General features: G+C 43.4%; 1 protein-coding gene across 1 annotated transcript; it reads right to left on the minus strand.

Moving 5' to 3' along the window:
• Positions 1–98: 98 nt before the first annotated feature.
• Positions 99–7787, minus strand: LOC118384024 (cytochrome b-245 heavy chain-like). Its single transcript, XM_052518248.1, has 13 exons — positions 7743–7787; positions 6278–6415; positions 5929–6039; positions 5598–5682; positions 3420–3565; positions 3026–3207; positions 2490–2616; positions 2292–2384; positions 1939–2180; positions 1538–1667; positions 1185–1331; positions 951–1075; positions 99–625 (listed from the first exon to the last, which is right to left on the minus strand). Exons 1-13 carry the CDS (start codon positions 7785–7787, stop codon positions 499–501), a joined length of 1698 nt encoding a protein of 565 aa, XP_052374208.1. The 3' UTR covers positions 99–498.
• Between the last annotated feature and the right edge of the window lie 2043 nt (positions 7788–9830).

Consider the following 9830-nt stretch of genomic DNA (forward strand, 5'->3'; position numbering starts at 1 on the left):
AAGCTTATTTCTCTCATTTTGTACACATTTGTCTAAATGTGCAAGGCTTGTCAGTTTTCTGTGGAGGAAGCAGAATCCAAAAAGGTATTAAGGGCTGATATATTCTACAGCATCTGTCATGTTCAGATTCTTGTAAAAAAATATATCTTCCCCCCTCAATTTCTTGATATCCATTTGGTTATAGTCTTGTCCCATTGCTGCAACTCCCCTACGGACTCAGAGGTGAAGTCAAAAGCCATGCATCCTCCGAAACATGACCCTGCCGAGTCGCACTGCTTCTTGACACGCTGCTCGCTTAACCCGAAAGTCAGCTTGCAGGCGCCCGGCCCACCACAAGGAGTCACTAGAGCGCGATGGAACAAGGAAATCCCGGCCAGAAGTACCGCTGCACCACTAAAGAAGCTCCCAGATGAATAGTTTTAAAAACAACTCTTTGCAAACATTTTGGAAGACCAAAGAGCCAGCTTTGGTTGGGGGGCAGATTAGACATTGTTTTGCTCAGAAGTTCTCCTTGTTGACGTAGAATTTGGTCTTTCGGGGATCGACGTCCGTGTATTTGACACATTTCTTTGACAAGACGGTAGCTAAGACCACAGGGCCACACAAGAACGTGCCCACCACTGACCTGTAGACATTGATAAGAGAGACATATAGTAGTTTAGTCAATGAAGGGTACAGTCCAAGCTATATGTAATACCCCTGTTTTTAAAGATGCAGAAATTGCTCTGCCATTTCTTGGTCGCTAAAATTCTAAAAAGTTTATTTCTAATTTTGTACACATAAGAATGGGAAGCATAGAAATAGCGCCCATAGAACAGATGTACGGCTTCTTAGACTTGTGAATTTGGTAGAGTCACCCCAAAAAGTTACACATGGCAGCTTTTACTACTGCCCAGGACTGATTTATAAGGGAATATTGTAATGTCAAGACGTGTTGTAAATGAACGTACGTCGGATTCTCTTGGCACACTTGTTCAAACTCCTTATCCCAGTTCGGCCTGCCGTAGTTGGTTTTCTGCTTCAGACCAGTGACCACATCCGTGTCCGCATCCACATGAACCATCACATGAGTTGCCTATGGGGAAGAAAGATAGTGAACAGACGCTACCACAACTATTGCATGTCTCACAGTGGAATATGGTAATTCAGATTGTTGGTGGGTGTATGTATGCTGCCTCACATACATGGCTCTGATCCCATCCAGTGAGGTAGAGTTTGTAGGTGAGGAAGTCTCCCATGCCTCTCTCCTCCATCTCCCTCTCCAGCACCTGCAACAGATCTGCAAACCACTCGAATGCATGCGTCTCCCTGCACAGCCAATAGAAGTAGATCTGCAACCAGGAAGTAAATATGAGGATGTGATTTCAAACAATTCAATACCGAAGCTATAACATGCTATGCTGGCAAAAGTCCATGAAAAATACTGATGTTCACAGAGACATTCAGGTGTCTCATGGAATTAGACTGGTATGCAGGACTAAAGGTGTCTGGTTAGTAGCATCAATGGAAAGCCAGAGAGTATCAATATGTTCCCTACCTTTCTGGTGCGTAGCTTGGGGTTGGAGTCCTTGAATTTGTACCAGATGGACTTGAGGATGGAGGCGAAGGGGGTGACTCCGATTCCAGCGCCAACCAGCATGGCGACTTCGTAGTCAAACACATCCTCACTGGCCGTACCAAAGGGTCCATCCACACCCATTCAGAGGGACAGGTCAAAGGTCAAGCCATCACAAACAGGATAGGAGGGCAGAAATATTTGACCAGCTAAACCTAATTAATTCCTATGCATTCAGGAATGGTTTCCAACTTAATCTGTGCATGTAACTTGGACCTTTCACAGAAATCATGCATTGATGCCCCTTATCCTCCCCATCAACAAAGATGAGGAGCTTGCTGCTACATTATAAGCCTGTCTGCTTTTCTATAAAGAAAACTTACTTCGGTCCCTGAGCCCCCTCAGGGAGCTGCTCCACGATGCTGATGAGTTTCTGGGTCCAGTCACCTACAGAGCGAATGTGCACGCTGAAGAAGTCCTCCTCGGGGGCAGAGGTCATGGTGAAGGGGTGCCACTCCAGCTGGGAGATGGCTGGGCAGTTGAGGAAGACGTACTGGCCCACGTCCATTTTGAAACCATTCTTCACCAGCTGCAGTTCCAGTACTTTGGACGGCCGAATCACTATCTAAGAGGGGAGCGTTAGAGAAACAGATATTGATTATCTGGTCATGGAAAGGAAAATACAATTATTGTCAATTACACAGAATAGTTAGTAGTTACTGCAGTGCACACTTACCTTTCTGTATTTGACAGCCTGAATGTAGCGGATGAAGCGCAGCAAGCGCTCACACACATAGAGGACCATGGGACCGATCACCCACATCCAGGTCTATAAGGACATGGGAACACAGGACATACTGTATCTAAGACAATTCTCTTTAAGTTATTTTTGATTGTAGGTGATATTATTACGTGTCGTTGAGGAACCTCTTACCTGTGGGAACCCCCCTGCAAACTGAGGGACGGGACACATCTTTTTCTTCCCCCAGTCTTCTATATGATCTTTACAGAAGGTGATATTATATGGTGGATTGGCGTTTGTTTGACCTCGAACTATGCGTCTGTAGGGACAATGGACATAACCATTGACTTCTAATCCAAAACAAACCTTTACTCTTAAAGGTGCACTATGTAGAAATCACTCCAACATTTCCTGGTTGCAAAAATTCTAATACAGTAGTTTGCATAATTTCTGTTTATGTGACAAAACTAGCAAGTATAGTGTAGAGAATCATTGCACCATCTAAACCTCTGTGAAATACCTTTTCCATAACAAAAAACATTGTATTGTACTAAACAAAAAACTAAACTTAAAAACAGGAAACATAGAAATAGTGCATATAGAACATATCTACTGCTTCTTAGCTTTGCTTTCAATGAGAATGAGATTTCTAACTGCCATTTCTATGTGAATTTGGTCAGATATTGTAGCTTTAAAATTACTGGGAGCTGGGACTGAGAGTGCCTTACCCGGCTCCATGGATGACCAGCCCAGCAAAGAAGACAATGAAGAGGTGGTGTGTGAACCAGAAGAACTCGAAGTAGCTGCGCCTGATGACCTCCATGGACGAGGTGATCATAAGGATGAGTGCCAGCGTGATGATTACGCCCGTGATCCCTGCGATGGTGGTGAACACCAGGAGGTTCGGAGTCTGAGGCAGAAGGAGCCAATCAGAATGCACCCAAGTCATTCACATGACTTCTAGGCCTATATAAAACTTCTACAAGGACTTGTGCCATGAGTTTGTTTGGTATACCAGACATGACTAGGAAAAACCCTAATGCCCTAATTACAATAACATACAAAGAATTATAATACAGTACTGAACAAGTGATTAAAACTCCAATGGCTTGCAAGCCGTACAGTGGTTGTAGAGCGGATTGGGTTCAGGTAGGTGGTGTTGCCCGAGTCGTTAAGTCTGGACAGGGCCATGCTGAGGGCATCATACTCTCCATGCCAACTGTTGTAGTACCGCTCCACGTTCAGCAAATGGGCAATGATGTGAACCGCTGCCACAAAACAAGAGGAAATAGACAGGTTAACGTTTCATTTAGCATTAGGAATAGACTCGAGATTCCTATGTGTTCAACAGGATCATTCCACCCCAGGAAGAATAGCTGCTGCTTTGGCAAAATCTAATGGGGATCTGAATAAACCACCCCCAAATTTGACATCCAGTCAGGGCAGCGCAGGTAAATGAGTTGAACTTTGGATCGGAGTCACTGCCTTGATTGGATACATTTACATTTACATTTAAGTCATTTAGCAGACGCTCTTATCCACTACTCCATTCTATAGAAACACTATTATTTAAGAATAGAAAAGTGTAGAAATTGGCACAAAGATAATGGCACGATCTATGTTGAAATGGTTTAATCTACTTTGAACCATGTACTGGTATGGCACAGGGATAATGGTACAGGGATAACGGCACAGGGATAACGGCACAGGGATAATAACATGAAAGAAGCCGTGTCTGAATGTCGTTCTCCATTCCTCGAGCATTTCAATCTATGTTGAACCATGTACTGGTATTTAAACCGAAGCTGAGTTTTTCAATGACATCTTCAACATAGCCTGAATACTCCATCAGGCGATATCAAAAGATACTGGATGAATGTTCAAATGTTCTATTGAATGTGACAGATCTGTTTACTCGGTTCTTGTTGAGAAATACTTTGTAAGACAACCTGTGGAGGGTCTCCTTCTGGTCCTGTACCAGTCTCATTGTAATGCTGGGGGTCGCACTAACTCAGGTCTATACCGTCCGCAGACTGTTTGACGATAAGAGGCGTGTCTGTACATAAAGACACGCCCACTCCGCCACCTCACAGCCAAGAGAAAGGAAGACGAGGAGGAAGCAGAAGAGTAAATTATCTGCGTTACAAATTGCACCTTATTCCTTATCTAGAGCGTCTCCCTGGTCAGAAGATATTGAACCTTTATTTAACTAGGTAAGCCAGTTAGGATTTACCTAGAGGCAGAACTACATATTTTTACCTTGTCAGCTCGGGGATTCGATCCAGCAACCTTTCGGTTACTGGCACAACGCTCTAACCACTAGGCTACCAGCCGCGCCTAGTAGTGCACTATCTAGGGAATAGGGTGCTATTTGGGACACTCCTTTGCCATCTGGGCTCAACACGGTGCCTTTTAATCCCTGGGTGGTGTTCATTAGACACAGAACTAGACAACAGAAGTGACGAGAGGTTCTGCCTCCATTTGTCCAATGAGAATGTTCACTTTTGCGTTCCCGGAAAACATTTTTTCTGCCCTGTTTGTGCTTATTGGACTTATGGTCCCAGTCTGCCCCTGAGTCAGTCATCATTTACCCACAATGCATCAAGGATGTGATCCGCTCAATAGTGCACGTTGGGTTTAAATCTCTCTAGTAATTGAATTTCTATGGATCCTCCTATTTTACCAGAACAAGCCCCACCCAACCCCTAATGTCCTTCTTCTCTCATTGGTCCATGTCTTTGTGACCTGTTGTGGGTAGCCAATCACCTTTTTTTTTGGTGTTACTGAGTTTTATGTGCCAGTAAGATTCTATGCTGATATCTAGATGAACAGGTACGTTTGCGGGGGGTTTTCAATGTGGGGATGTGTGTGTGTGTGTGTGTGTGTGTGTGTGTGTGTGTGTGTGTGTCATAAGGTGAATGCACCAATTTGTAAGTCGCTCTGGATAAGAGCGTCTGCTAAATGACCTAAATGTAAATGTAAATGTAAGGCCTTCAGTCTCCCCGAGGTCAGGATCTCCCCATCCAACAACCCTAGTAAGTCCATTTCCAGCTTCAGTCTCCTGGTCTTTTTCACCCCTTGACCTTAATTGTGCCCATGCCACAATAAGAAAGTGTCATATTTTGTGTTGACCAAATAACACTGGTAACAATTTCAAATAAATCTTAAACGTTTCATCATCATTGTCACCTAAAATCTAACTTTGTTTACGAGTAGATTACTTATCAGTGCATGAGAAAGTAAAGGCTTCAGGCTAGGGTTTTCCGCTGGTTATCTGACAAGGAAGCAAGCGTCGCATACCTGTCATCAGGCCAATCATGTAGGCCACCAGCTTGTGGAAACTGATATTTTTGTCCAGCTGTTTCCTCAAAGTTCGCCCACAGCACTGAAACAGCAACACAAGGAAGTTCAAGACAAATTAGGAGGATGACAATGAAAGTCAATTAAAAGCCATGAACCTTTAATATATTGGCAAAGCACTTCAATCATACAAGTCCGTTCCGTTATAGTTATCATCAGACAATATGAGTATACAGTAATGTACAGAGGAATGTTTGCTACAAGATGCTGTGATGACAAATTAGACAATAATTGCATGACCCCTTGGCTAAACCCTGAGGATTAGTTTTACCACGAAGGAGCCGCGGACAAGAGACAGCAGGTTCCGACACACAGGCAGCAGAATCAGCAGGCAGTTGAAGTTGAGGACGGCTGCAGGGGCTCTGGCCCACGCCAATACAGACTGAAAGCCCAAGGACACCCATGTCAACCTCTGCAGTGTGTTATCCTATACATACCCTCTGTGACATCTGTCCTATCATAAGGAATGGTGTAAACTACTAAATAGAAACAAATTCAACAGACAAAGTCGGATACTTCATACTTGTCCTATTTAAATCATAGGAATGCATTATTAATTGAGCATTTACGGTATACTATGTTTATACTACCCAAGGCCTAAATATTATGGTAAGACTCACCCCTAAAAGGTGTCGCGTGTAGAAAAACCGATCCCCCAAGTCGTACAAGAAGTAGAACCAGACGAAAATGAATATGTTGATGTAAATCCAGCCAGGAAAATATGACCTAAACAGCAGGATTGGGAATATTGTAGTCTTCTATTTATTACTCTTAAAAATAACATGCATTCCTCTCAAAATAACATATCTTGCCGTTGTCTAGACTTGACAGTTCATGCAGCTTTAGTATTCTGATCATAGTTCTGCCTTTACAAAAAAAGAATGCAGTCAGAGTGCAGTATAACTGCAGTACAACTGGAGAAAAGGTGCAGTCGAACTGCAGTATGTTCCAAATACTGCGTCCAAAATAACACTTTTTTTTACTACAGTAATTTTGCAGAGTAACTGCAGTTACATTTCAGTTATTCTGCAATGTATTTATATTACCTTTATTTAACTAGGGAAGTCAGTTAAGAACAAATTCTTATTTACAATGACGGCCTACCCCGGATGACTCTGGGCTAATTGTGCGCCGCACTATGGGACTCCCAATCACGGCCGGATGTGATGCAGCCTGGATTCGAACCAGGGACTACAGTGACGCCTCTTGCACTGAGATGCAGTGCATTTAGACCGCTGCAATTACTGCGTCCGAAATACCACAGTCGACTACAGTTTAATAAAAACGGTAATCTTTTTTTGTAAGGGTGATCATGGAATTCCCGAACGAGTCATGCACGGACACGACATTTTACATTTTGTCTACCCTGTCCAGTGTGTGTCCGGATTCCCGCGCTATTTTCAAATGACAGTATGCGCTCTACGAACAGTGGAATAGGCTAAATACGACAACACAACAACAACTGGTGGCAGTAACTACCTCTGTAGCTAGCCAGCAAGCAACGCTAACGCGATTGCAAACGGGTTAGCGTAACTCTAGCCAAACCAAACATATAAGCTAGCGTGTATGAGGCCAGTAGACACGTGCCTTCACACGCTAGGAACGTTTTTCCTCCAACTTAATAATAAAAAGCTGCCTCTCGGTCCAAAACGCAAGTTTTCTGGAGCCTTGGGGGAGGATAGGTGATGAGCTCGCCCAATGTATGCCCTTTCGGTAGCTTGATTGCGTTCAGACTAAGGAGAAATGCGCACACATCCCTGACCACCCCGTGAAGTGGTCAGCCAGATCTGTACAATATCAGACCACGAAGCGAATAGACCCGTCTTTTCAATGCAATCTTCATATTCTGGTAGCAGAAGTCGCATGCAAGTGTCAAGTATAGACACGACCTTTTGGGGTTTCAGTAAAGCTAACCAAGTTATCATATTTTGCGCATTTGGAGAGATATTACGCATCTGGGGCATCACTCAAATGCGCTTTGGCTGTCCTTAAAAGCCCAAATACATGTATCGCGTTCACTCAAATTATACATTGACTATAGCCTACATTATCCAATATGATTAAGGTAATACATCATATTCTTACCAGTATGAAGTATGTCAGTCCATGATTAATGATCCAGTTGCCCATTTTGAATGACTTTTGCCATCCACCACTACTGGTCTTTAAGCCGTTACCAGTCGTTTTTATACAGTGCACCTGTTCAAACCCACCCCATTTCAGGTCAGTAGTCAAAGTTATGCCAGGGAAATACAGTCCATCAAATTGCATTTCCCCAGGGAGGATGAAATCATTTATTTTTGTTGAGAGCGTGTCAGAATCCCCTTTCCCACGCCTTTGGAATGAGGAAGATTTTTTGGGGGATCGACTATGGTTGGCTCTTGGGCTCCAAGCAGAGGAATTTAGGAGAGGCCTTTTTCTTTAGACAATTTTGAGCCATATTCGGGTAAACCATCACCCGATCATGTCTATCCATGCCTGCACCTATAGAACATCCCAAGTTACTTTCCTATGGATCTAAAGTGCATTCGGAAAGTATTCAAGACTCCTTGACTTTTTCCACATTGTTACTTTACAGCGTTATTCGAAAATTGTATTTTATTCCCCCTCATCAATTTACACACAATACCCCAAAATGACAAAGTGAAAACAGGTTTTTATATATTTTTTGCAAATGTATTAAAAAAACATCAGAAATACCTTATTTACATAAGTATTCATACCCTTTGCTATGATATTCGAAATTGAGCTTCGGTGCATCCTGTTTCCATTGATCGTCCTTGAGATGTTTTTACAATTTGATTGGATTCTACCTGTGGTAAATTCAATTGATTGGACATGATTTGGAAAGGTACACACCCTGTCTATATGAGGTCTCACAGTTGACAGTGCAAGTCAGAGCAAAAACCAAAACATGAGGTCGAAGGAATTGTCCATAGAGATCCGAGACAGGATTGTGTCGAGGCACAGATCTGAGGAAGGGTACCAGAACATTTCTGCAGCGTCGAAGGTCCCCAAGAACACAGTGGCCTCCATCATTCTTAAATGGAAGATGTTTGGAACCTCCAAGACACTTCCTAGAGCTGGCCACCCAACCAAACTGAGCAATCAGGGGAGAAGGGTCTTGGTCAGGGAGGTGACAAAGAACCCGATGATCACACTGACAGAGCTCCAGAGTTCCTCTTTGGAGATGGGAGAACCTGACAGAAGGACAACTGTCTTTGCAGCAATCTACCAATCAGGCCTTTATGATATAGTGGCCAGACAGAAGCCACTCCTCAATAAAATGCACGATAGCCCGCTTGGAGTTCGCCAAAAGGCCCCTAAAGGACTCTCATGAGAAACAAGATTCTCTGGTCTAATGAAACCAAGATTGAACTCTTTGGCCTGAATGCCAAGCGTCACATCTGGAGGAAACCTTCCGCCATCCCTACGGTGAAACATGGTGGTGGAAGCATCATGTTGTGGGGATGTTTTTCCGCGGCAGGGACTGGGAGACAAGTCAGGATTGAGGCAAAGATGAACGGAGCAAAGTACAGAGAGATCCTTGATGAAAACCTGCTGCAGAGCACTCAGGACCTCATACTGGGGTCAATATTAACCTTTCAACAGGACAATGACCCTAAGTACACAGCCAAGACGATGCAGGAGTGGCTTTGGGACAAGTCTCCGAGTGGCCCAGCCAAAGCCCAGACTTGAACCCGATCGAACATCTCTGGAGAGACCTGAAAATTGCTGTGCAGCAACACTCCCTATGCAACCTGACAGAGCTTGAGAGGATCTGCAGAGAAGAATGGGAGAAACCCCCCAAATACAGGTGTGCCAAGCTTGTAGCATCATACCCAAGAAGACTCAAGGCTGTAATCGCTGCCAAAGGTGCTTCAACAAAAGGGTCTGAATACTTACGGCAATGTTATTTCAGTGATTTCTTTAATGGATTTGCTAACATTTCTAAAAACCTGTTTTTGCTTTGTCATTGTGGGGTATTGTGTGCAGATGGGGGGGACAATTGAATCAATTATAGATTAAGGCACGTAACAATGTGGAAAAAGTCAGAATGAACTGTATATGGTTTTTGGAAAGTCCATACAGGCTACTACTGCTAAAACTAAAATTAAAATGTTTTCTTTATATTACAGAATTTAGTATTCAATAACTTTTTCATTCAAGTAA

The sequence above is a fragment of the Oncorhynchus keta genome, chromosome 4 (assembly GCF_023373465.1).
Source record: "Oncorhynchus keta strain PuntledgeMale-10-30-2019 chromosome 4, Oket_V2, whole genome shotgun sequence".
Lineage (NCBI taxonomy): Eukaryota > Metazoa > Chordata > Actinopteri > Salmoniformes > Salmonidae > Oncorhynchus > Oncorhynchus keta.

Excerpts from the sequence above, each read along its gene's own strand:
- LOC118384024 (XM_052518248.1), bottom strand. The coding sequence starts at position 7,787 with ATGGGCAACTGGATCATTAATCATGGACTGACATACTTCATACTG. Across the intron at positions 5,683-5,928 it reads TTGTCCGCGGCTCCTTCGTG|TGCTGTGGGCGAACTTTGAG; the intron begins GTAAAACTAATC and ends TTGCTGTTTCAG. Across the intron at positions 3,208-3,419 it reads CAATCCGCTCTACAACCACT|ACTCCGAACCTCCTGGTGTT; the intron begins GTACGGCTTGCA and ends CTTCTGCCTCAG.